This window comes from Dama dama, chromosome 9, assembly GCF_033118175.1.
Source record: "Dama dama isolate Ldn47 chromosome 9, ASM3311817v1, whole genome shotgun sequence".
Taxonomy (NCBI): domain Eukaryota; kingdom Metazoa; phylum Chordata; class Mammalia; order Artiodactyla; family Cervidae; genus Dama; species Dama dama.
The window spans coordinates 11030936-11058850 of record NC_083689.1 but is presented as its reverse complement, the minus strand read 5'-3'; the positions used below and the strand labels follow the sequence as shown (position 1 = coordinate 11058850).

The 27915-nt window shown below is 44.9% G+C and overlaps 1 protein-coding gene across 2 annotated transcripts; it reads right to left on the bottom strand.

The window, feature by feature from the left end:
• On the bottom strand, positions 1–27789 carry CALR3 (calreticulin 3). Of its 2 annotated transcripts, XM_061149181.1 has the most exons (10): positions 27699–27789; positions 27385–27486; positions 20806–21009; positions 13473–13567; positions 8477–8665; positions 7287–7394; positions 7079–7207; positions 6043–6135; positions 286–457; positions 1–129 (listed from the first exon to the last, which is right to left on the bottom strand). In XM_061149181.1, exons 1-9 carry the CDS (start codon positions 27787–27789, stop codon positions 314–316), a joined length of 1155 nt encoding a protein of 384 aa, XP_061005164.1. In that variant the 3' UTR covers positions 1–129; positions 286–313. The 2 variants fall into 2 exon arrangements, with proteins under 2 accessions (XP_061005164.1, XP_061005163.1); XM_061149180.1 differs by lacking the exon at positions 1–129 and having other exon boundaries at positions 245–457.
• Positions 27790–27915: the final 126 nt, after the last annotated feature.

The following is a 27915-nucleotide window of genomic DNA, read 5'->3' as shown; positions in this document are numbered from 1 at the left end:
GGGGGGATTAAGAAGAGAGTGTGGTGTTTTTGGCCAGAGTCTCACTGGCCTCAGGCTTCCTCCAGCACTTGGGTTTGTCCAGAGGAAATGTTTCCAGGTACCAGGATGGGGGGAGGTTGGAACAAGGACCTGGGGGCAGGGGAGGGGAGAGGAGATTCTCAGGGAGAACCATACCCACCCCACTGAGAAGAATAAGAACATTTTCAAAGAAAACTGGACAAATGACCATGCATAGGGACATTTGCGTTTTTAAAGGTAGAATAAAGTAAAGAAACAAGGTTTTACCAGTCATCTTTATCTGGGGTGGGGATGACTAAAACTCGTTCCTTCTGTGGAATGCTCTGAAGCTATTTTCTCGCCCAGTAAACCTGCCCATGAACATGTCGTCCTCATCTTCCTCTTGGGCCTTCTTCACTTCTTCCTTGGCCTGTATGGCATCCATCTCCTTTTCTGGGCCCTGGGGAAAAAAACAAAGAGCCGGTGGCCAGGGATTATGCTTTCTGAGGGCTGACTGGGTGTCAGCATACAGCCTGCCCCTGCCTCCACACCAGCTGGGGTTGACTGAAAAAGAACCCCCCTAGGATATTCAGGTCCCTATTCCTGGAACCTGGAAATGTAACCATATATGGAGTAGGAGAGCACCTCCCAGGTGGCGCTAGTGGTAAAGAACCCACCTGCCAATCCAGGGGATGAAAGAGATGTGGGTTTGATCCCTGAATGGGGAAGATCTCCTGGAGGAGGGCATGGCAACTCACTCCAGTATTCTTGCCTGGAGAATTCCATGGACAGAAGACCCTGGTGGGCTACGGTCCACAGGGTTGCAAAGAGTTGCACACGATTGAAACGATTTAGGACGCACACACACAATGTAGGGGGAAAGAGCTTTGCAGATGTGATTAAATTAAGCATGTTGATACACAAAAATAAACTCAAAATGGATTAAAGATCTAAATGTAAGATCAGAAACTATAAAACTCCTAGAGGAGAACATAGGCAAAACAATCTCCGACATAAATCACAGCAGGATCCTCTATGACCCACCTCCCAGAATATTGGAAATAAAAGCAAAAATAAACAAATGGGACCTAATTAAACTTAAAAGCTTATGCACACAAAGGAAACTAATAAGCAAGGTGAAAAGACAGCCCTCAGATTGGGAGAAAATAATAGCAAATGAAGCAACAGACAAAGGATTAATCTCAAAAACAAGCAACTCCTGCAGCTCAATTCCAGAAAAATAAATGACCCAATCAAAAAAGGGCCAAAGAACTAAACAGACATTTCTCCAAAGAAGACATACAGATGGCTAACAAACACATGAAAAGATGCTCAACATCACTCATTATCAGAGAAATGCAAATCAAAACCACAATGAGGTACCATTACACGCCAGTCAGGATGGCTGCTATCCAAAAGTCTACAAGCAATAAATGCTGGAGAGGGTGTGGAGAAAAGGGAACCCTCTTACACTGTTGGTGGGAATGCAAACTAGTACAGCCGCTATGGAGAACAGTGTGGAGATTTCTTAAAAAACTGGAATTAGAACTGCCATATGACCCAGCAATCCCACTTCTGGGCATACACACTGAGGAAACCAGATCTGAAAGAGACAGGTGCACCCCAATGTTCATCGCAGCACTGTTTATAATAGCCAGGACATGGAAGCAACCTAGATGCCCATCAGCAGACGAATGGATAAGGAAGCTGTGGTACATATACACCATGGAATATTACTCAGCCATTAAAAAGAATTCATTTGAATCAGTTCTAATGAGATGGATGAAACTGGAGCCCATTATACAGAGTGAAGTAAGCCAGAAAGATAAAGATCATTACAGTATACTAACACATATATATGGGATTTAGTAAGATGGCAACGATAACCCTATATGCAAAACAGAAAAAGAGACACAGATGTGCAGAACAGACTTTTGGACTCTGTGGGAGAAGGCGAGGGTGGGATATTTCGAGAGAACAGCATCAAAACATGTATATTATCTATGGTGAAACAGATCACGAGCCCAGGTTGGATGCATGAGACAAGTGCTCAGGCCTGGTGCACTGGGAAGACCCAGAGGGATTGGGTAGAGAGGGAGGTGGGTGGGGAGATCGGGATGGGGAATACATGTAACTCCATGGCTGATTCATGTCAATGTATGACAAAACCCACTACAATACTGTAAAGTAATTAGCCTCCAACTAATAAAAATAAATGGAAAAAAATAAATAAATAAAGAGAATGTAAAGATTTATATAAAAAAAAACATGTTATTGAAGATTTGCCAAAAAAAAAAAAATTAAGCATGTTGAGATGAGGAAATTCTACTAGCTTACCAGGTGGGCCCTAAATTCTATCACAGTGTTCTTATAGGAGAGGGGCAGAGGGAGATTTGACACAAACAGAAGAGGAGATGGCCATGTGAAGACAGAAGCAAAAACTGGAAGGATGTGGCCACAAACCAAGGAGTACCTGGATCCTTCAGACACTGCAAGAGGTGAAGAAAGGGTTCTCCCCTAGAACCTTTGGAGGGAGCAAAGCCCTGCTGATGCCCTGATTTCAGCCCACTGATATTGATTTTGGACCTTTGGCCTCCAGAATTTTGGAGAATACATTTGCCATGGGCTTTTTTGTTTTTGACGAGCTTCAAGGCCTGAGGGATCTTAGTTCCTTGACCAGGGATCAAACCCACCTCTCTTACCGTGGAAGCTCAGAGTCTTAACCACTGGCCTGCCAGGGAAGTTCCCATCTGTGATGTTTTAAGCCAGCAAGTTTGTGGTGATATTGTTATGGCAGCCCCAGGAAACAAATACCCCCTCCTTCTTCCATTCCCAGAGCACCTGGGCCTGTCTTTCAACCAGCTGACCAGTAAGGGACAGATGAGAAGAGGCCTCAGAGCCTAAATGAGAAAATCCAAACTTGTGTAATTAAAAGAAAGGCCAGGACTGAGTGCAGACATGTCAAGGAGGTTCCCGAAGTCATTGCCGAAAAGAGTTTAGTAAGCCTTTGCGGCAGAAATCAGATTCAAGAAGAAGCGGCTCATAAGAAAAATCCCTTAGTGATAACCACCTTTCATCAGTGGAGGGGAAGTTTCCCCCTAAAATGAGATGAAATGTTCAAAGTTTAAGCACCCACTTTGCAGCTGGTCCAGGATGACGGACATGACACGCTTCTATTGCTCTGATGTGTGGGGCCCTGCTGACCCAGGGATGGATGGCCCCTCCAAGGGGACTGAGTCTTAGAGACAGTCAGTGACTGAAAGAACTCCTTTCATATGCAAGCTACATCCAGAGCTCACATCCCTAACCACCTCCACTACTGGGCTTTTTATATTCAGGGCTGAGATCTCATCTGAATTATCCCATTGCCAGGTGCTAGAGAACTAGTGCCCCAGGGCCCACTGAAATTCTTAAAACTAGCCAATCCTAAGCCTGTTTATCCTGCTTCATCTACTCCTTCCTGCGGAGACTAAACCACAGTTTTTTGCTCATATCTTCCACCCTTTCCCTCTGCCTCCTGACCAACCCTGGTGCTTCCTCATGTGGCCCTGCATGGCATGGCCTGGCCTGGCCGCTCCTCTCAGGATCTGTTAGTAAAACAAACTATCTTTTTGATGGTGGCCACTTCCTGGTCTGGAAGTCTTGCCATACCTGATTAACAACAAAACTTACATCTTAACACACAGGTATTTTGGACTTCCCCGGTGGGGAAGACTCTGTGCTGCCAATGCAGAGGGGCTGGGTTTGATCCCTGGTTGGGGAAATAAGATTCCTCATGCCATGCAGTGGGGCCAAAAGATTTTTTTTTTTTTTTTAATTTAAGAACACAGGTATTTCACAAATGAGGATATCCAAATGGCCACAAAAGCCATGAAACAGTGCCCACCTCCATTCCTCATCAGAGAAATACACACAAAACTAGACAGAGATACCACTACACACCTATAGAAACCCACAATCCCCAGTGCTGGGGAGACTGGAGGAAGTGCAGAACAGTGCGGCCCCTCGGGAAACAGTCTGGCAATTTCTCATAGAGTTAAAGGCATACCATGCAACTCAGCAAACCCCACCCTGGGTTTTAACCAAAAGAAATAAAAGCGCTCATCCACACACACACAAAAAACTACATACGAAATTGTTTGTAGCTTTGATCATACGGTTAAAAATTGGAAAGAACCCAAATGTCCATTAGCTGGTGAGCAGATAAACTACTCAGTAAGATGGAAAAACAAAGCACTGATGAAACCCCAGTAACATGGAGAAATCTTGTAGACTCTGCGCTTGGTGGGAGAAGCAGACTCAGAAAGACTCCATGCCTCCAGTGGTTAAGACTCCACACTCCCAGTGCAGGGGGCACAGGTTCGATCCCTGGTTGGGGAACTAAGATTCCACGTGCCTCACAGTGAGGCCAAAAAAGAAAAAGACGAAAAAAGAAGACCCTACACTACATGATTCAATTTACATGACAATCTGGAAAAGGCAAAACTATAGGGGCATAAAAACAAGGGCCTACTGTACAGAACAGGGAATCACTATATTCAACATCTTGTAATAACCTATAAGGAAAAAAGAATCTGAAAAAGAATACAGAAACACACACACATATATATAGAGAGAGAGCACTTTGCTGGATACCCGAAACTAATACAACATTGTCAATAAATTATACTTCAAAAAAAAATCCAATACGGACGATATCAGACCATCAGTAGTTGCCGGAGTAGGGGAGGGCTTGGCTACAAGGAGACTTCTGGGGGTGGTGAAATTGTCCTGGGCTTGCCAGGTGGCACAGTGGTAAAGAATCCGCCTGCCAATCCAGAAGATCCAAGAAAGTCAGGCTCGATCCCTGGGTTGAGAAGATCCCAGGAGAAGGAAATGGCAACCCACTCCAATATTCTTGCCTGGGACATCCCATGGATGCAAGAGCCTGGCGGGCTACAGTCCATGGAGTTGTAAAGAGTCAGACACGACTGAACACACATGCACGAAATTGTTCTACATCTTGATTTTTAGTGGTGTTTTCATAACTATAAGCGTTTGTCAGGATTCACAGAACTGTACATTTCACAGCACATAAGTCAGACTTCAATAAATCCAACTCATCAGCAATTGACAGTAATGCCTAGCATGGCCAAAGATTTACATTCCCTTCTGCATTGAAATTCTCATCCATGCAGAAGGGAATGTAAATAGGTGACACGCTGGAAACTGTTTGAGTATGAACTGGTGACTGTTCTGTCTACTCCTGGCCATGTGGCCACTGAAAGACAGGTACAGGAACGACGGGAACCAGCTTATCCCTGAGGCCACAAGTTGCAAGCATCCCAAAGCTGCATCCACAGAGAACAGACACATAGCTTCTAGAATATTCACAAAGGAAGCACAAGCTACTGCTCTATGGGAAAATACAAATGAGCCTCACAACACGGCCTGAATGAATAAATAATGGGTAGCTACATTGATATGAATTTCAAAAGGTGGTCAAATCCATCTGCAGTGATGCAATAGTGGAACTGCCGTTCCTCTGAGGGTGAGTGCCGGCTGGGAGGGGACATGAGGAGGCTCCTAGAGCTCTGGTAATGTTCTATATCTTGATCTGGGTGGGGTGTTTATTATAGAAAAAGTAAAACACCTTTTTCTATATGTGAGACTCAAGTGTGGAAATAAATGAATAACAAAAGCAAAGTTCATTGTGTTCATGGACTTCCCTGGTGGTCCAGTGGTTAAGAATCCACCTGCCAATGCAGGGGACACAGGTTCAATCCCTGGTCCGGGAAGATCCCACATACCACGGGGCAAATAAGCCTGTGCGCCATAGCTACTGAGCCTGCACTCTGGAACCCGCGCTCTGCAACAAGAGAAGCAAGCCACTGCAATGATAAGCCCTCGCACTGCAACAAAGAGCAGCCCCCACTAACCAAAAGTAAAGGAAACAAACGTACAACAGTGAGGACCCAGCACAGCCAAATAAATACATAAATAAACGGCTGGCTTCTTAAAAAAAAGAAAGAAAGAACAAAAAAAGGTTTATTGTGTTCATTGTACCTTGGTTTCACCCCAGGTGGCCTTGCCAAAATTCTCAGCATACTCTTCGTCATCTGTGATCAGGAAGTTATCAAAGATGGTTCCGGATCTCACCTGTGGATGAAGATAAGACCTTTGTTACTGGTGTGGAAAATGAAACTGTCCACAAAATAAAAACTGCTGTGATTTATTCAGTACTGTCACAGTGATTAGCTGTCGATATCAGCACAGGCTGAAACCCTTTTCTAGAACGTCAGTTCCCTCCAGGGCACTGTCCTCAAACTTGGCTGTGTGTGGGGTCCACTGAGAACACTGACAAGACTGCTGATGCCTGGCCTCACTCACAGGGATGCTGGTTTAGCAGGTCTGGGGTATGACCTGACATAGAGGCTTTGAAGGTCTCCCCAGGGACTTGAGCATCCAGTGATGTTGGAGAATCACTGATTGAGAGCCTCCCTGTGCAAAGTGTGAGCCATGGATGGGCAGCATCAACATCGAGAGGGATTCAGGACCTCAGGCTCCACCCCGGACCCACTAAGTCAGAACCTGCAGTCTTATCCTAGAGCTGACAGGCACCACAAGGCCAGCTCCAGGCAGAATTCCAGGGGGCGTGGAAGGCAGACAAGAAGTGTCCAGAGGGCAGGAAGGATGTCCGTTTTATCTAGGGCTGTAAGTTTTGGGTCTGGGTAGGGGTGCCAGGTGCACGACAGGAGCAGAAGTTCAGGCCGAAGTTCAGAGTTATTAAACTAGAGCAAGTTTAAAACCCGGTGACTTGCACATCCCTCGCAGTCCAGTGATTAAAAAGCCACCTGCCAACGCAGGGGACATGGGCCTGATCCCTGGTCCTGGAAGATTCCATATTCCTCGGGGCAGCTAAGCCCATGCACCACGACTACTGAGCCCTCGCTCTGGAGCCCGAAAGCCACAACAAGAGACGCCACCACCATGAGAAGCCCACACTCCACAGCTAGAGAGTAGCCCCTGCTCGCTGCAACCAGAGAATCCACACACGGCAATAGAGACCCAGTGCAGAAACAAACAAGACAAAACGAGCGACCTGCCAAAGCTCCAGTCCAATGGCACCAATGTTCTCAAATTCTGAGAGATCGTATTCGGTCAAATAGTTGTTTTTCATCTTCTGATGGAGCCACACATCTTTGTCTATGCCCTCAGGTTTCAGGCCATCCTGCAAGACAAACCATAAGCGGTGGTCCCAGGGGACACGGGAGGGAGGGGCTGGCAGGAAGACGATGCCACCCACGCACCTGGTACGGAGGCTTCTGCAGCATGGCCGCCTGCCAGTCCCCGTCCAGCTCGCTGTTCCAGTCACTCGGCTTGCTGGCGCTGGCGTCCAGAAAATGCTTCTCCCAGTCCTTCAAATGTGTGCAGGGGGAGAGAGTTAGATTCTCAGCTTTGAGAAAGGAGATCTGCCAAGAGGCAGAGGCAGGCCTGTGACCCCAGGTGCACTTTTCTCTTCCTCAGCTTGATGGTGGAAGAGCTGAGTGCTGGGGTTCCTAACCTCACCAGGGTTTCGATCACAGCCTGCAGTTTGCAGTCCTTTTGGTTAGACAGCATCACCGACTCAGTGGAAATGAATCTGAGCAAACTCCGGAAGGTAATGAAGGACAGAGGAGCCTGGCGTGTTGCGGTCCATGGGGTCGCAAAGAGGGGGACAAGACTTATTGACTGAACAACAATAGGAAACTTAATACACAGCTGTTACAGTCATGGATGCTTGGTTGTCAGTCACAAGTATGATGCTCAAAATACTACGTTCAAATGCAGAATGAAAAGAAAATCATTTTAATAAAGGTTGCTGATGCATTTTCCTTTTTCAGAAAAAGACATTGGTTTGTGACTTCCCTGGTGGCCTGGTGGTTAAGACTCCATGCTCCCATTGCAGGGGTCATGGGTTTGATCCCTGGTCAGGAAACTAAGATCCCACATGCCACAACTAAGGCCTGGCACAGGTGCAAGCATGCTCAGTTGTGTCCAACTCTTTGCAACCCCATTGACTGTAGCCCACCAGGCTCCACTGTCCATGGAATTTTCCTGGCAGCAATACTGGAGTGGGTTGCCATGCTCCCCTCCAGAGGATCTTCCCCACCCAGAGATTGAACTCAAGTCTCCTGCAGTGGCTGGCAGATTATTCTTTACCACTTGAGCCACCTGGGAAGCCCAAGACCTGGTGCAGCCAAATAAATAAAAATAAAGATTTTAAAAATATCGGTTAAGAAAACAAACCCTTCTTGCTTTCATCTCAAATACTCTTAACTCTTTTACAATACCCTGAAGTACGCAGCTGTGTGGCTGGTTTCAGCGCATACGCTCTAGAGAGGGCGTCTTGTTTTACTGTTGTCATCATCCCTACGAGGCACGCAGCAGTTGTACGGCTCCTGGGTACTTACAAACTACGCTTCACACTTTCTAGCAGCTGTGCGGGGAGAATCCACACCTGGGATTTGTCCTTGGCAGCCTGATCCCAACCCTCAGCCTCTGCTGATGGCTTCTCCATCTTCTTCAGCGATGTTAACTGCCAGTCATACTCGATGCTTCCTGATTCAATCGACTGACCATCAATTTTCACCTCATAAGTGAGGTCTGGTCTTAAAACCAGAGTGTAAAGGTGTGTAAAACTATCAACCTGCATGTTTGGGGGGGGAGAAGAAGAAAAGAATGAGACCCTCGATGTTTCAAGGCAGGTCGAGGTAAGCAGTGCATGTTGTCATGGCTCAAAGCCTTACCGTAAACACAAGCAGAGGCACTCTAAAAAGGGGGCTGACCTGACCATGAACGGGTGTCCTACAGAAGAGTCACCCCTCCGTAGAGCACTTCCTCACTGCTGGCAGCCCTCCTGTGTGGCTGATCCCTTTTCTATGCAAAGGTAATTGCTCTCACCTCTAACCTCCTGGGCAATCATGATGGGGAAAGTCGGTGTGAACCACGGGACCGTTGCGTTGTTTGACTTAGGAAAAGTTGTACGGAAAACAACTTCCTGTTCAGTATTCCGAAAGATATCAACACGGGGGAGAACTTCCTAACACTATCCTGATGAGCTGTCCAACAATTGAAGCTTGGCTGGGGCAGGCCTGGTTTCTTTCTTGGGCATGGTTAAAAGCCCAGACTGGACATAAGGAGAGCATTTAACATTCAATAAAGGAGGTCTGGAGACTTCCATGGTGGTCCAGTGGTTAAGAATCTGCCTTGCAATGCTGGGGATGAGGGTTGATCCCTGCTCGGGGAACTACATAAAAGGGAGTGACTAAGCCCGCGTGGGCCGCAGCTCCTGATCCCGGGTACCACAACTAGAGATCGTGTGCCACAACGAAAGGTCCCAAGGATGCAACTAAGACCTACGCAGTCAAATAAATATATTAAAAAAAAAAAAAATAGACTCTGCGCTTCCACTGCAGGGGGCATGGGTCCAATCCCTGCTTGGGGAACTAAGATCCCTCAAGCCACACAGTGCGGCCAAAAATAAATAAAATAAAGGAAGATTGGAAGGGGGGTGGGAGGGTGCCTAGGGAAGCTGGGGGTTCCCAGGATGTGCCAGTCACCAGCAGAGGGGACCCAAGCACCATACCCTGGCAGCAACAGTCTCACTGGGGGTACATGGGCAATGCTCGTTCCCAGGTCAGCCCTGATCTGCTGCATTGGAACTCAGCAGACCTCTGGTCACTTTCACAGGCCCTCCAGGGTCTCTGATACCACTCAGGTTTGAGAACCACCGCCCCAGCACAAAGGCCCTGACAGGAGGAGTCTGTCCCTGCTAAAGGCGAAATCAAAACACTTTCAGGGGCTTCCCTGGTGGCTCAGTGGTAAAGAATCCGTCTGCCAATGCTGGAGAAATGGGTTCAGTCCCTGGTCCAGGAAGATCCCACATGCTGTGGAACAACAAAGCCCGTGCACCACAATTATTGAGGCTGTACTCTAGAGCCCAGGAGCCGCAACCACTGAAGCCCAAGTGCTCCAGAACCTGTGCTCTACAACAAGAGAAGCCACTGCAATGAGAAGCCCGCGAACCCCAACGAGAGAGTAGCCCCCCCTCGCCGCAACTAGAGAAAAGCCCACACAGCAATGAAGACCCAGCACGGACAAAAGTAAATAAATAAAATTTAAAAAAAATTTTCAGTACCCCTTTGGTCTGCCATACTGTGTGGCCAATAACTCTATCCAGAATCAGCACTATAGTCTATTCCATGTCCCCTTCAGCCTTTGTAGTCCGCTCTGACAGCTGAATGCACGATTCTTCCAATGCTCTCCCCTTGCTCTCTGCCTGCCTTTGTCTCCACTCACCTTTCTCAGCTTAGAGTTTGAACTTGCTGGCCCCACGGCTGGCACCCTCTGAGATTTGGCCACAGGCTCAGAGCCTCCTGAGGGATAACAGCTACACTCACACATATGCAAACAGCTTCAAACCAACATCCTTAATCCCACCTGTCAGCCAAGCTTCAGGTTCCACGTTTCCAGGAATCTACTCTTCACCCATGTCACAGGAGACTCGGGTTCAATCCCTGGGTTGGGAAGATCTCCTGGAGGAGGAAATGGCAACCCACTCCAGTAATCTTGCCTGGGAAACCCTATGGACAGCAGAACCTGGCTGGCTCTGGGGTCGCAAAGAGTCAGACACGACTGAGCGACTGGGCACACACACGCATGCTTCCTCAGCGTTAACCCGGATTTCACAACCAGCTGTTCTACACACGACCCCTGAGTCGGCCCTGACCCCTTTCTTGGCCTTTATCTCCCCTCCTATTTAACAGCAATGCTGCTGAGGGTCATCATCCACCCTCAACATCCACATTCCAAACATCACCAAGTCTTTCGGACCCCACACAGGAATCATCTGTCAAAATGTTCCCAGGTTCCAGGCTTCCCTGATGGCTCAGTGGTAAACAATCCACCTGCTAATACAGGACACACAGGTTCCACACCCGGTCGGAGAAGATCCCACATGCCGCTAAGCAACTAAGCCGGTGCACCACAACCACTGAGCCTGTGCTCTAGAGCCTGCGAACTGTGACTGCTAAAGACTCTGACCCTAGACCTGTGCTTCGCAACAAGAGACGCTAGCCCTCGCTCGCTGCAACTAGAGAAAAGTCTGCACAGCAGTGAAGACCCAGCACAGTCAAAAGTGAAATGAAATAGAATGCCCCTGGTTCTGCACCCTGCTGAAGCCTTGATCTAACAGTCTCATCCATCTCTCTGCCTGTTGCGTTCTCCTTCCCTCCCCAGAACATCCGAGGTATTTTTCTAACAATGCAGACCAGACCTCCTCCGTGAAAACCCCGGAGGGCTGACCAGTATGTTTCTTTTACAGCATCTTTTACAGCATCACAGAGAAAATCGGAGCCCTGTGAAGACAACCATACTCCTCACCCAGGAGGCCCTAATGCTGATTAGCTGCTACGATCCGAGGCTCCAAAGCTCCCTCAACAGACTCATCTCTTATTTTTCTAGCAGGCTGCAGAAACAGCAGCACCCATCCGAGGCGTCATCGGCCTGCCGGTGCCACCCAGGGCCCTGTAGGCTTGCTGCCTCCAGGTGACCCAGTTCTGGCCTCCCAGGCACCGTCCAGGCCAGAACTCACAGCCTCGGTCTGGTAGGGTCACCCCCTTTCATTCTCCCACACCTGAGCTGCCGTTGAACAGAGTCAATCACGAAGACGTGCCCGCTGGTCCAACGCTAAGGCGGAGGAGGAAGACTTGGAATTTGAGCTCCTCCTCACTCCCCCAAGGGAGGGTGTCAGGTCTTCATATACAGGGGTACCTGCTGACCCTTTCGAACTACCAGGTCGGCAGGTGGGACCCTGAGAGAAACCACTCTGCAGACAGAGACTCACTGGGGCTTTGCGAGGAAGCCACACTCACTGCTCAGTGCTGAGTAAGAGACAAGTATGGATGCTCCCTGACTTCACGGGTGGCGCAGTTGGTAAAGAATTCACCTGCAATGCAGGAGACCTGGGTTTGAACCCTGGGTCAGGAAGATCCCTTGGAGAAGGGCATGGCAACCCACTCCAGTACTGTTGCCTAGAGAATCCCAAGGACAGAGGAGCCTGGAGGGCTACAGGGCACAGGTTGCAGAGAGTTGGATGTGCAGAGAGCACGCACGCATGTATGCTTCCTCTACTTGCTCTCAATAATCTTGCAACACACTGGCGTCCTGCTCAGATTCCCAGAGGCTATGGGTGCTGGGGATTCCTCAGGGGACAAGTCCCTACTTCCTGGTGCTTACCTTCAAAGTGGGGGCTGCACATTGGGGAGGGTACTTCTTCCCAGGCCCAGACACCAGGGACTTAATGCAAGTTGCCTCTTTGGAGAAGCCTGGGGCAGGGTTATTGAGTATAAACAGGCCCTAAGGCCTAAAGGGTCATTTTCACAGGATCCTCTGGGTATAAAGGTAAAGGATGTATGCGTTCATTTTAGAAATATTCCCATTTTAAAATGTTTTGGGGGGCTTCCCTGGTGGTCCAGTGGCTGAGACCCTTTGCTCCCAATGCAGGGGGCCTGGGTTCGATGCCTAGTCAGGGGACTAGATCCCACATGCTGCAACTAAGATCCCACATGCTGCAACTAAGACCCAGTTCAGCCAAACAAATAAATATTTAGGAAAAAAAAAGTTTTGGTATTTGGAAGATTAATTCCTCCAGATTGATTTTTCATCCTGAATGTTTCATTCCTTAATGACGATGGATGTGCATGCGTGCTAAGTTGCTCAGTCCAACTCTTTGTGACCCCATGGACTGTAGCCCTCCAGGCTCCTCTGTCCATGGGATTCTCCAGGCAAGAATACTGGAGTGGGTTGCCATGCCCTCCTCCAGAGGATCTTCCCGACCCAGGGATCGAACCTGAGTCTCTTGCATCTCCTGCACTGGCAGGTGGGTTCTTTACCACTAGCGCCACCTGAGAAGCCCAATGATGATGGGGGCTGAAATGCCACCATTCTGCTATAACCCTTATGAAGCAAATTATAAGTGGATGTCACAGCTCAGGGTGAGAAGTAAGTGTGCCCTTCTGGTGGGGGGGGAGTTTGGGGGAGCATGGATACACGTCTATACACACACACACACACACACACACACACACACACACACATATATGTCTGAATCTCTTTTCTGTCCACCAGAAACTATGACAACATTGTTAATCATTGTTAAACTATATCCCAACATAATAAAAAGTTTTAAAAAACTATAAATTTAAATTTAAAATAAAATAATTTTTCATCCAAAAAAAAAAAAAAAAAACAAAAGACTTCAGAACCCAATCCAATCCAAGTTGTGGACAAGTGTCTCTAATGGGCCTGCTAAACTGAAAAGTGGGGACAGGACAGACAAGGCTCACCCCCATGGTTCCCTTAAATATTTTAAGGTAAAAACTATTTTCTACAAACTTCCATTAGCATCTTTTCAAGAATTAACATGATCACCAATTTAACAGGAAAGCATTTACCTTACACCTGATTGATTTCTTGTTTGCATGATACTGATTCTTGAAATGTAAAATAACATGAACTGTCTTGATGTCAAATCCACAAATATCAGGTCCTACAAAACAAACAAAAATTAACCGCTCTCAAATTCCTTCCGTAATACATCACCACAGCAATATCCCCACCATTCTCCTGAAAGAGTAAACAAGACACAGGGAGCATACATGTCTGGGAATAATCAGATGCCCGCAGGGAGATTTTTTAAATGGACAGCGACACTCAGGTCAGGTCACAGTCACCACAGCCACTCTGAACTCAAGGCTAAGCCAGCAGGTGAGGAAGAAAAGGAAGGTCTAACAACAGTCTGGTAAGCGTCCCCACCACATGCAGTCTGAACCTCAGACTCTCCCTCAGAAGCTCTGACCAGGGTCCTGTGCCCACAGGAGGGCTCCAGAGCTGGACTGGCTGGCTCCGATCCCAACCACCTCTCATGTTGAGGCATATTTGCAGAAAACGTATTTGCCTCTCCTGCCTCAGTGTCCCAGTCTATAAAATGGGGGTGTTAATCTTCACTCCACAAAGCTATTTTGCCAATTCAAGGGGCTAATCTATGTAAAGCTTTTAGTATGGCAATGCTCAATATTTACTGTTATTATTGTTATGCTCCAAGAAAATATACGCATATATAGATATTCTTTCTTAACAATATCCCCACATCATGAGCAAAAGAGAGGTTAAGATCAATATGTAGATTCTGATGCATGGTGAAGTCTGTAAGAAGTTCTATTCAATGATTTTGGGGATTTCCCTGGTGGTCAAGTGGTTAAGACTTTGCAGGAGGTGCTGCATCAGGGAGATAAGATCCTACACATCTCATGGCCAAAAACAAAGAAACATAAAATGGAAGCAATACTGTAACAAATTCAATAAAGGTTTTAAAAGTGGTCCACAACAACAACAACAAAAAAAAAGCCTTAAAAAAAAAACACACAACAAAGTTAATGATTTTTAAATTGGTATGAGATCAAGTTTCAGTCACTAAGGAAATGGAATTCTGTAGGATACTTTATTTCTTGCTCAGAGACTAAGAAGTTCTGAATATTCTAAGCAAGGTTTACTGGAGGGATCTAGAGAATCTGCCAAGCCTTCTGAGAAAGTTTGGCATTACCACCCAGCTGCGCCTCCACTGACTTGGAGCCGTAGGAATGTATGAGAGTATCTGCGTGTCTTTCTATCTCAAATCGAAGTCCACCATATCTGCTGACCCAAGCCTGTACCCACCCTCGTGAACAAACTCTGTAAACACAAGCAGGTGACTTCCATTTCTTCTAGAACCTGTAGTGATGAACCTCCAGATTAAATAAGAGATAACTAGGCTGCACATAATATTTAAAGAATATTAACAATTTATCAGAGTAGATGTGCCATTGAACTTAGAAATAGCATCCTATGGGAGGAGAAAAAACACCACATATATCTCCCAGTGGAGTTCCCTGAAGATGTATCGTTTATGAAATTTCTTCTTTTTTTTTTTTGGTTATTGCTGGAAAAGAGTTTAATTTTTTAAAAAAAACAAAAGCTATGTGAACTATTTGTATGAAAGTCTATTACCTTGGATAACCTCAAATATGCAGATGACACCACCCTTATGGCATAAAGTGAAGAAGAATTAAAGAGCGTCTTGATGAAAGTGAAAGAGGAGAGTGAAAAAGTTGACTTAAAGCTCAGCATTCAGAAAACTAAGATCATAGCGTCTGGTCCCATCACTTCATGGCAAATAGATGGGAAAACAGTGGCAACAGTGACAGACTTTATTTTTTGGGGCTCCAAAATTGCTGCAGATGGTGATTGCAGCCATGAAATTAGAAGACGTTTACTCCTTGGAAGGAAAGTTATGACCAACCTAGACAGCATATTAAAAAGCAGAGACACTACTTTGCCAACAAAGGTCCATCTAGTCAAGGCTATGGTTTTTCCAGTGGTCATGTATGGATGTGAGAGTTGGACTATAAAGAAAGCTGAGCACCGAAGAATTGATGCTTTTGAACTGTGGTGTTGGAGAAGACTCTTGAGAGTCCCTTGGACTGCAAAGAGATCCAAGAGGTCCATCCTAAAGCAGATCAGTCCTGGGTGTTCATTGGAAGGACTGATGCTGAAGCTGAAACTCCAATACTTTGGCCACCTCATGCAAAGAACTGACTCATTGGAAAAGACCCCAATGCTGGGAAAGATTGAAGGCAGGAGGATAAGGGGATGACAGAGGATGAAATGGTTGGATGACATCACCAACTCAATGGACATGAGTTTGAGTAGGCTCTGGGAGTTGGTGATAGACAAGGAGGCCTGGTGTGCTGTGGTTCATGGGGTCACAAAGAGTCGGACATGACTGAGCAACTGAACTAAACAGAACTATTACCTTGGGATTGGAACATGAAATTTATTTTTCCCTCGAAATTGGTCAGAAATTTCTTCTCTATCTCTAAGCACCTACACGCTTTTACTATTAAACTCAGCTTCAGAATGTGCCCAGATCTGACCAGAAAAATCTGTTTTTCTGGTTTTTCCATTAACAGCATTCATAAAATAGCTATGCAGGAATGGACTTTTGTGAAGAATGGAAGCATATAGGCTCAGAAGTGGGGCTGACCTGACTTTTGGGCAAGTATTTTAATCTTGCTGAGCCTCAGTTTCCTTATTTGCAAAATGGGGGCCATGTTACCCATTTCCAAGGTCTTAAACATAATCTAAGATCGCATAGTTAAGGCCCCTGGAAGGGCCCAATGAAACACATTCCTCTCTTTCTCTTCAATACCTGCAAGCTGCTCTCAAACCAAAAACTGCAGCTAAGAAATCACAGGAAGTGTTCTAAGAGTGGCACAATGGGTTTGAGTGAAATGTAACTGATTGTGAGTTAAAAACAAAATAATACAGAAAACTTTAAATATCTTTTTTACTCCAAAATATGCTGCTTTGCAATTTACATGTAGCAGACATGTTGAATGTATTTAAAGGCAGTATTTAGGTGGGTATTTACAGTTATTTTGTTTACCAAATCTTACTAAATCAAATATTTGTGAAATCATCTCTAATTCGACAAGTGGCAATTTTTTTTTTTGCCAGATATCTCTGCCATCCTGTTTTGAGGGAATAATCACCATAACTCAAATTGAGCCACCTAAAATTCTTTTTTAATCTAAAGAAAGACCTTTTTCATTTCAGATTTTAAATTCAAGAGTAAATGTGAGACATGGCAGCATGCCAGGCCTCCCTCTCCATCACCAACTCCCGAAGTGTATTCAATTGAGACAGTGATGCCATCCAACCATATCATTCTCTGTTGTCCCCTTCTCCTCCTGCCTTCAATCTTTCCCAGCATTGGGGTCTTTTCCAATGAGTCAGTTCTTCACATCAGGTGGCCAAAGTATTGGAGTTTCAGCTTCAACATCAGTCCTTCCAAAGAATATTCAGAACTGATGTCCTTTAGGATGGACTGGTTGGACCTCTTTGCAGTCCAAGGGACTCTCAAGAGTCTTCTCCAACACCACAGTTCAAAAGCATCAATTGTTCAGCGCTCAGCTTTCTTTATAGTCCAACTCTCACATCCATACATGACCACTGGAAAAACCATAGCCTTGACTAGATGGACCTTTGTTGGCAAAGTAGTGTCTCTGCTTTTTAATATGCTGTCTAGGTTGGTCATAACTTTCCTTCCAAGGAGTAAGCGTCTTTTAATTTCATGGCTGCAGTTACCATCTGCAGTGATTTTGGAGCCCAAAAAATAAAGTCTGTCACTGTTGCCACTGTTTTCCCATCTATCTGCCATGAAGTGATGGGACCAGATGCCATGATCTTAGTTTTCTGAATGTTGAGCTTTAAGTCAACTTTTTCACTCTCCTCTTTCACTTTCATCAAGATGCTCTTTAATTCTTCTTAGCTTTCTGCCGTAGGGGTGGTGTCATCTGCATATCTGAGGTTATTGATATTTCTCCCGGCAATCTCGATTCCAGCTTGTGTTTCCTCCAGCCCAGCATTTCTCATGATGTATTCTGCATATAAGTTAAATAAGCAGGGTGACAATATACAGCCTTGATATACTCCTTTTCCTACTTGGAACCAGTCTGTTGTTCCATGTCCAGTTCTAACTGTTGCTTCCTGACCTGCATACAGATTTCTCAAGAGGGAGGTAAGGTGGTCCGGTATTCCCGTCTCTTTAAGAATTTTCCATAGTCTGTGGTGATCCACCCAGTCGAAGGCTTTGGCATAGTCAATAAAGCAGAAATAGATGTTTTTCTGGAACTCTCTTTCTTTTTCGATGATCCTATAGATGTTGGCAATTTGATTTCTGGTTCCTCTGCCTTTTCTAAATCCAGCTTGAATGTCTGGAAGTTCTTGGTTCATGTACTGTTGAAGCCTGGCTTGGAGAATTTTGAGAATTACTTTACTAGCGTGTGACATGAGTGCAATTGTGCGGTAGTGTGAGCATTCTTTGGGATTGCCTTTCTTTGGGATTGGAATGAAAACTGACCTTTCAAGTCCTGTGGCCACTGCTGAGTTTTCCAAATTTGCTGGCATATTGAATGCAGCACTTTCACAGAATCATCTTTTAGGATTTGAAATAGCTCAACTGGAATTCCATCACATACAATAGCTTTGTTGATAGTGATGTTTCCCAAGGCCCACTTGACTTCGCATTCCAGGATGTCTGGCTCTAGGTGAGTGATCATACCATCGTGATTATCTGGGTTGTGAAGATCTTTTTTGTACAGTTCTTCTGTGTATTCTTGCCACCTCTTCTTAATATCTTCTGCTCCCATTAGGTCCATAACAATTCTGTCCTTTACTGTGCCTATCTTTGCATGAAATGTTCCTTGGTATCTCTAATTTTCTTGAAGAGATCTCTAGTCTTTCCCATTCTGTTGTTTTCCTCTATTTCTTTGCACTGATCACTGAGGAAGGCTTTCTTATCTCTCCTTGCTATTCTTTGGAACTCTGCATTCAAATAGGTGTATCTCTCCTTTCCTCCTTTGCTTTTCGCTTCTCTTCTTTTCACAGCTATTTGTAAGGCCATTGTTTTATTTTTTTCAAATATTCTCTCTGCTCCGTTTTCTCTCTCTTCTCCTACGCAATCCCCATAGTGCATATGCTGGTTTGTTTGATGCTGTCCTATAGGTCCCTTAGGCTCTGTTTGCTTTCCTTCCGTTTTGTTTCTTTCTGCTTCTCAGCCTTGATCATTTCCACTAACCTATCTTCAAGTTCTTGGATCCTTTCTTCTCTCTGCTCAAATCTGCCTTTGACTTTTCTAGTGAACTTTTCATGTCAGTTGTACTTTCCAACTCCAGAATTTGATTTTGGGTTCTTGTTAAGTTTACTATATCCTTAGCTTTCTTTCTTTCTTTTTTTGCTCTTTTCCAATCTCCTTATTGTATTTCCATTTTCTCATACTTTTCTTGACTTTCACTACATCTTCATTTAGTTCTTTTAGAATCATTCAGACAGATATTTAAGTCTAACAGGGCTGTCATTAGGTCTTAATACCAGGGACAGTTTATATTGATTTTTTTTTCCATTTGAATGGGCCATACTTTCTGGCTTCTTTGTATACTTTGTGATTATTTGCTAAACACTGGACATTTGAGTCTAATGCTAACTCTGGAAATTGGATTCTCCTCCTTCAGTAGGCTTTGCTTTGTTGTTTTTGTTTTTTTGCTTGATTTGTTGAAGGTTCACTCTGTACCAAGGGTCAGCCTGTGGCATAAACAGGGCTTTCTCAGTTTTTTTCTGAGTGTTCTCCTGGGTATGTGCAGTCACTTTTTAGTTTCCCTTGCATATGCATTTGTTTTTTTAATGTCCTAGTCTTTAATGCCTAGTTTCCTAAAGGGGGAAAGGTGAAAAATGAAGGGTAGGAGGGGAGGGTTCTAGCCCTTTTAGTCTCCTGGGAATCATTTCAGCTGGAAGAGGAGAGGCTTACGACAATGTATGGAGGTGTAACAACAATGGCTAGCCATCTGTTTTTCCGTGCCTCTACCATCAGAAGCAGGAGTCAGCCGTCAGATATCAGAGCTTTGATATCTGGAGGACAGGATGCTTTTTGCCTACCCTGGTTCCAGTAGAAGTTGCTCCAGGAATAGGGTGCACAGCTGTCTGTCAGCCATGTGGCTACAGGTGGGAGACGGGTAGGTACTACCATGCAAAGAGCTGAAACTCACCGACAGTGACCTCCCCAGTCTTCTGCTGGAAGGTGCGATACTTCCACTGACTCCAGAGTTCCATAATAGTTACATCAGAAAGATTCTGCCAGTGCAACTGTTGTCTAGGTGGGGAGACAGATTCCTGGTACTTCTTATTCCCCCATCTTCCCAGACTCCTCATTCCTAAAGGTTTTTGAATCCACACACTTCAGTTATGTCTAGTTCCTATAGCCAAATGTGGTCCCTTCCCAATTCCAGCACAGATGTTAATTACTCCTGGTGTTAAGAGACATTTAATGTATTCTAGCAGTCAACAAGCTTTTTCTGTAAGTATCCAGACAGTAAATAGTTTTGGTTTTGTGAACTACATATTCTCTGTCATGACCACTCAGTTCTGCCACTGCTGCTTGAAAGCCGCCATAGACAAGATGTGAATGAACAGAGCGAGGCTGCATTCCAATTAAGACTTCACCTGTGGACACTGAAATCTGAGTGTCTATTATTTTTATGGATCAAAAGTACTGTCCTTTTTTTAATCATTCAAAAATGTTGAAAACCTGAGAGTTCCTTGGTAACCTAGTGGTTAGGATTCTGGGCTTTCACTGCCATGGCCAAGGTTCAGTCCCTGGTTGGGGAAATGAGACCCCCACAAGCCATGCAGTGTAGCCAAAAAAAAAAAAAAGTTAAAAATCCATCCTTGAAAAAAAAAAAAAAAATCCATCCTTGGTTCACCAGCCAGAATACACAAGGCTTTGGGCTGACATGGCCCATGGTCAAGGTATACATTCCTGAGGTATTCAAAATACCTGGGCTATATAAATATTGGATAAATAACTTTCTCCCTGGAACAATAGAATGGTACAGTTGCCTTTCTGCTATATTAATTAAATCTGTGTGTTGGCATGCCAAGGCGTTTCAGTCGTGTCCGACTCTTTGTGACCCCAAGAACTGTAGCCCGTCAGGCTCCTCTGTCCATGGAGTTCTCCAGGCAAGAATACTGGAGTGGGTTGCCATGCCCTCCTCCAAATTAATTAGGTTTAGCAGTACTAAAAACCTTTAGTTAGATATTCTCAACACAACTTGAGCAAAGTCAATCTAAGGATCCTATAGGTGGAAGGGTTTTCAAAAATCATCAGAAATGGTTGTCAGCACTATCGAAACTCACCAAACATAATATAGTACTGGGACTTCCCATTCAGGTTCTTCTGATCCACGTCTGCAGGGAACAGCTTAATGTAGCCCCCTCCGCAGTCCATCTTCTGCTCGTGTTTCACTGTGTACTGAACGATCAGAGTCTTCCCCTTATTGCTAAATGGTTTGAACCGTGCAGAGATGGCGTAGAATCGGCTGTTTTGTGTGGTTTGCAGACCTTTAAATAAAAAGTACTCATGAAGGAATAGGAATGACACCACTCAGCAAGGCAGGAATTAAATGGCTATCCTCCCCCACCCCTGATAAACCTCCCAACCATTTATGTTGATCCTGCACCTAGAGCACATCTGTACGATGATATGCGATGCGTGTGTCACTAACGGGCTCTCTGCTGCCACAGAACTTCCATCTCACATACCCATGTATGTGTTTTTGTATTTAATACACCAGTTAAGTCTTAAGTTATAAAAACGCTTCAGTTCTAATGGACAGATACGCGGTCTAATTAAGGATAAAGGATTCATTTTGTTTCCCTTCATTTTCCAAGGGGTGGGAATATACAAGGAAGCTTTGTAGCAACTGGGTTAAAAAACGGAGCATTCTGGGACTTCTCTGGTGGTCTAGTGGTTAAGAATCTGCCTGCCAGTGCAGGGGAAATGGCTGTGACCCCGATCCAGGGAGATTCCTCATGCCGTGGAGCAACCAAGCCTGTGCACCACGACTACTAAAGACCATGTGCTCTAGGGCCCACGCTGCAGGAAGAGAAGCCGCAACGAGAAGCCTGCGCACCACAAGTAAAGAGTAGCCCCCACTCGCCACAACTAGAGAAAGCCTGAGCACAGCAATGAAGACCCGGTGTGGTCAAAGCTAATTAACTACATAATTTTTTAAAAAATGAAATATTGCTGTCCGCAGCAACAGGGATGGATCTAGAGACTGTCATACTGAGTGAATAAGTCTGACAGAGAAGGGGGGATATTCTATAACAGCTCTTATATGTGGAATCCATATTCAAAAAATGATACAAATGAACCAACAAAACAGAAGGAGACTCACAGACTGAAGAGAATGAATTTATGGCTGCAGGGGGAAGGATGTGGGGAAGGGATGGTTAGGGAATTTGGGATGGACATGCACACACTGTTACATTTAAAAGGATAACCAACAAGGCCTACTGTAGAGTGCATGGAACTCTGCTCAGGGCTATATGCCAGCCTGGATGCCAGGGGAGTCTGGGGAGAAACAGATACTTGGGTATGTGTGGCTGAGTCCCTTCACTACATTGTTTGTTAACTGGCTATATCCCAATACAAAATACAAAGTTGAATAAATAAATACATGGAGCAGTCTACTTCTTTAGCTTAATTCTCATCATAAAACAGCTACTTTAGAGACACAATGGCTAAAGGAGAACAGAATGCTGATCTGGAAAAAAAAAAAAAGGTGCTTCACTGCATGGGGTGAGTTGATTCATAGGTGTCATCTGTGTAGTGGCTATTTTTACGAAGAAAATCATCCTTTTGTCACGTGAATCATCTTATACAACCTTAGTCATTTACTTTAAGACCAAACTCCCTTTTTCAGCAGTCACACAGCTCTGAACCAATTCCTTACCTTACACTGGACCATAAGACAAACCTGACAACAAGGGCCTACTGTAATAACACAGGGAACTACACTCAGTATTTTGTAATAACCTATAAAGGAAAAGAACCTGAAAAAAATATATATATATATATAACTGAATCACTGTGGTGTACACCTGAGACTAACATGATACTATAAATCAACTATCAACTATGCTTAAATTAAAAAAAGAAAGACAAACCTGAAAACAGCCAGTCTTCTTATAACTTACCCTTCTGTGCAACATACTCCTGTCCCCATAACTGCCTATGCTGAGAGCCATCATTAATGAATCTGGCATTCTACATCAGTATGTCTAAGCCTGAATTCACAGTTGACTTCCCACTCCCACACCTATCTCTCTCTTCTCCATTCTCCCCCCACCCATCTCTCTCTCAGGTGATCTGCAGTCCCTCCCGCTACCATCCAGGCAATTATAAGGCCATCTGGTCATAGTAAACACCCTCTTCCAACAACACAAGGGAAGACTCTACACATGGACATCACCAGATGGTCAATACCGGAATCAGATTGATTATATTCTTTGCAGCCGAAGATGGAGAAGTTCTATACAATCAGTAAAAACAAGATCAGGATCTGACTGTGGGTCAGATCACGAACTCCTTATTGCCAAATTCAGACTTAAATTGAAGAAAGCAGGGAAAACCACTAGACCATTCAGGTATGACCTAAATCAAATCCCTTACAATCATACAACGGAAGTGACAAATAGATTAAAGGGGTTAGATGTGACTGACAGAGTGCCTGAAGAACTATGGATGGAAGTTCGTGAGATTGTACAGGAGGCAGTGATTAAGACCACCCCAAGAAAAAGAAATGCAAAAAGGCAAAATGGTTGTATGAGGAGGCCTTACAAATAGCTGAGAAAAGAAGGGAAGCGAAAGACAAAGGGGAAAAGGAAAGATATACCCATCTGAATGCAGAATTCCAAAGAATAGCAAAGACAGATAAGGAAGCCTTCCTCAGTGATCAATGCAGAGAAGCAGAAGAAAACAATAGAACGGGAAAGACTAGAGATCTTCCCTGGTAGCTCAACTGGTAAAGAATGCATCTGCAATGCAGGAGACCCTGATTCGATTCCTGGGTTGGGAAGATCCGCTGGAGAAGGGATAGGCTGTCCACTCCAGTATTCTGGCCTGAAGAATTCTATGGACTGTATAGTCAAGAGTTGGACACGACTGAGCAACTTTCACTTTCAGAGATCTCTTCAAGAAAATTATAGATACCAAGGAACATTTCATGCAAAGATGGGCACAAAAAAGGACAAAAATGGTATGGACCTAACAGAAGCAGAAGATATTAAGAAGAGGTGGCAAGAATACATAGAACTATACAAAAAAGATCTTCATGACCCAGATAATCACAATGATATGATCACTCACCTAGAGCCAGACATCCTGAAGTGTGAAGTCAAGTGGGACTTAGAAAGCATCACTACGAACAAAGCTAGTGGAGGTGATGGAATTCCAGTTGAGCTATTTCAAATCCTAAAAGATGATGTGGTTAGAGTGCTGCATTCAATATACCAGCAAATGTGGAAAACTCAGCAGTGGCCACAGGACTGGAAAAGGTCAGTTTTCATTCCAATCCCAAAGAAAAGCAATGTCAAAGAATGTTCAAACTACCACACAACTGCACTCATCTCACATGCTAGCAAAGTAATGCTCAAAATTCTCCAAGCAAGACTTCAACAGTACATGAACCAAGAACTTCCAGATGTTCAAGTTGGATTTGGGAAAGGCAGAGGAACCAGAGATCAAACTGCCAACATCTGTAGGATCATCGAAAAAGCAAGAGAGTTCCAAGAAAACATCTACTTCTGCTTCATTGACTAAGCCAAAGACTTTGACCGTGTGGATCATGATAAACTGTGGAAAATTCTTAAAGGGATGGGAATACCAGACCACCTTACCTGCCTCCTGAGAAATCTGTATGCAGGTCAAGAAGCAACAGTTAGGATCGGACATGGAATAACAGAGTGGCTCTAAATTGGGAAAGGAAAATGTCAAGGCTGTGTATTATCGCCCTGCTTATTTAACTTACATGCAGAGTACATCATGAGAAATGCTGGGCTGGATGAAGCACAAGCTGGAATCAAGATTGCCGGGAGAAATATCAATAACCTCAGATACACAGATGACACCACCCTTATGGCAGAAAGTGAAGAAGAACTAAAGAGCCTCTTGATGAAAGTGAAAGAGGAGAGTGAAAAGTCGGCTTAAAACTCAACATTCAGAAAACGAACATCATGGCATCTGGTCCCATCATTTCATGGCAAATAGATGGGAAACAATGGAAACAGTGACAGACTTTATTTTCTTGGGTTCCAAAATCACTGCAGATGGTGACTACATCCATGAAATTAAAAGACACTTGCTCCTTGGAAGAAAAGCTATCACCAACCTAGACAGAATATTAAAAAGCAGAGACACTACTTTGCCAAAAAAGGTCAGTATGCAGAGTACATCATGAGAAACCCTGGGCTGGATGAACAAGTTGGAATCAAGATTGCTGGGAGAAATATCAATAACCTCAGATATGCAGATGACACCACCCTTATGGCAGAAAGCTAAGAAGAACTAAAGAGCCTCTTGATGAAAGTGAAAGAGGAGAGTGAAAAAGTTGGCTTAAAGCTCAACATTCAGAAAACTAAGATCATGGCATCTGGTCCCATCACTTCATGGCAAATAGATGGGGAAACCATGGAAATAGTGAGAAACTTCATTTTGGGGGGCTCCAAAATCACTGCAGATGGTGACTGCAGCCATGAAATTAAAAGACACTCACTCCTTGGCAGGAAAGTTATATTAAAAAGCAGAGACGTTACTTTGCCAACAAAGTCCATCTATCAAGGCTATGGTTTTTCCAGTAGTCATGTATGGGTGTGAGAGTTGGACTACAAAGAAAGCTGAGCACCGAAGAATTGATGCTTTTGAACTGTGGTGTTGGAGAAGACTTTCGAAAGTCCCTTGGACTGCAAGGAGATCCAACCAGTCCACCCCAAAGGAGATCAGTCCTGAGTGTTCACTGAAAGGATTGATGTTGAAGCTGAAACTCCAATACTTTGGCCACCTGATGTGAAGAGCTGACTCATTGGAAAAGACCCTGATGCTGGGAAAGATTGAAGGCAGGAGAAGGGGACAACAGAGAATGAGATGGTTGGATGGCATCACCGACTCGATGGATATGAGTTTGAGCAAGCTCCAGGAGTTGGTGATAGAAGCCTAGAGTGCTGTATCACTAGAGTGATGCAGTCCATGGGGTTGCAAAGAGTTGGACACGACTGAGCCACTGAACTGAACTGAAGGCCATCTGCCTCACCCCACTCCTCAGCTATCACCATCACCTCTCAGCACCTCCCTTCTCTGTCTAGTTAACTTCTATTGATCTTTCCATCCATGACTTCTATGTCCTGATCCTGGGAGACCACAATGAGGGGTCGAATTAACCAGTATAGTCAGTGCCTTGCCTGTATCTGCTCTCAGTAGACTTGTGCTGGAGTGAATGAAATGCAGAGTCTAGAGTCTCAGCTTTTCAGGTTGGAGGAAGGAAAGCTATTGTGGGGGAAAAAAACAAATGACAACCCCACTCCTTAGACAAGCTTCATAGAACTGATTATTTTCACTCCGTTTTTTCCATTACAGCCTGACAATTTGGAGCAATGTGTATCTATGAAAGAATGCAAGTACATTCCAAAACCAGAGGTTGCCGGGTGTTAGGGCAAGATGGTGTTAACAGGGCCAAGATGGAAGACGAAGGAAAGTGAATGGAAGGTGGTGAAGAGGGGAACTTTTCATCTAAATCAGGGGTTGGTAAACTTTTTTTCTGTTAAAGCCAGGAAATAAACATTTTACACTTTTGAGAGTCTGAACTACACAATTCTGCCTTGAGAATTGTAGCCTGGGGAGCAGTCTCTCAGAGCTATCTGAGATGCTGCCTCCAGGGCTGCAGTCCTCATTTTGTCCCAAATAAAACTTAACTTGTAACTCTCAAAAAAAAAAAAAAAAAAAGAATTGTAGCCTGAAAGCAGCCGCAGACTGTATGCAAATAACTGAGCATGGCTGTGTTCCACTAACCCTTTATTTATGGACTGTGAGATTTCAGACACTGCATGGAACATTGTATAACTTTAATGCATCATTAAATACTATTTCCCTTCCTTTTTCCCCCAACAACTAAACAATGAAGAGGGGACTCCCTGGTGGTCCAGTGGTTAAGAATTCGCCTTGCAATGCAGGAGACAGAGGTTCAAGCTCTGTTCTGGGAACTAAAACCCCACACACTGCAGAGCAACTAAGCCAGAGTGACAAAACTAGAGAGCTCATGCGTGGCAAGAAAAAGATCTTCTTGCCAGGGAATGGAAGCTCCTGCATGCTGTGACTAAGGCCTGAGGTGGATTAAAGAAAAAAAACTTAGAAATCTAGCTGGGTGCATAAAAAAACAGGCAGTAGTTAGTCTACTTTTGATCATTAGGAATGAGAAGCCAGAATGGAGGTTATTCTTGGTACCAGAAGGCTACAGACTTGGGGCAGGGTGGGGGTGAGGGACTTGCCTCTGGGGGTGGAATTGGGGCCTGAAAGTTCCTATCTTGATCTGGGTGTGCAGTCGTAAACTATATTTATTCTGTTGGACCCCCTTAGATCCATCCACTTGACAGCATATAACCTTAATTTTCTTTTTTTAAACTTGAAAATAAAAATGAGAAGTATCTTCTAATCTTTTTCCTTCTGGAGCCCAAGGCCCTCGTGTCTCCAAACCCATCCGACTAGTGCTTGTAAAGAGACATCATCTTGGTCTCTTCTAAAGAGAGAAAAGACAAAACGACCCTACCCAGGCCTGTTTCCCGAATTGTGAAATAGGTGTTGGGGTGTGCCACACCTACCTTGAAAGGTTGCTATGAGGCGTTTAATATTCATTTAATTAATCTCACGATTCCTACACTAACCTTTGTCTTTCTCTTTATGACCATAAAAATTCCCGGAGGAGAGTCTAAAATGCCCAAATTGGGAGTCATTAGTGGAAGGCACCCATCGGTTCCGCCAGCGCTCTGTAGGGGGTAAATAACACAGGTTAGGGCTGAAAACTTAATTTGTGTCGTGGGGAGAATGATGGGGACGCTCGAGGCTTCGAAGCTTCAGGGTTTTGATACCACCGATCCTTCGTCTAAAGGCCGGTGCCAAATGGCAACTCAGGCCATCCGATGGGCAACGGGGTATGCGGGAGCTTACACCCCCGCCACCATAGGCGTCGCCCCTTCACCTCCATCTAGAAATTCCTCTTGGAAGTAGACGGTGGCCAGCGCCACCCGCAGCACACAGATTGCCCAGAGCGGAACTCGAGCCGCGGCCATGGACCGTGCAGCACCACTTAGTCTCACAACTGCCTCTTGCGCGTCCAGCGGTCTCCGCGGCCCGCCGGGCCCGTCCCGGAACTACAGCTCCCGTCACGCCTCGCGATTATGACCCGAGACTCCATT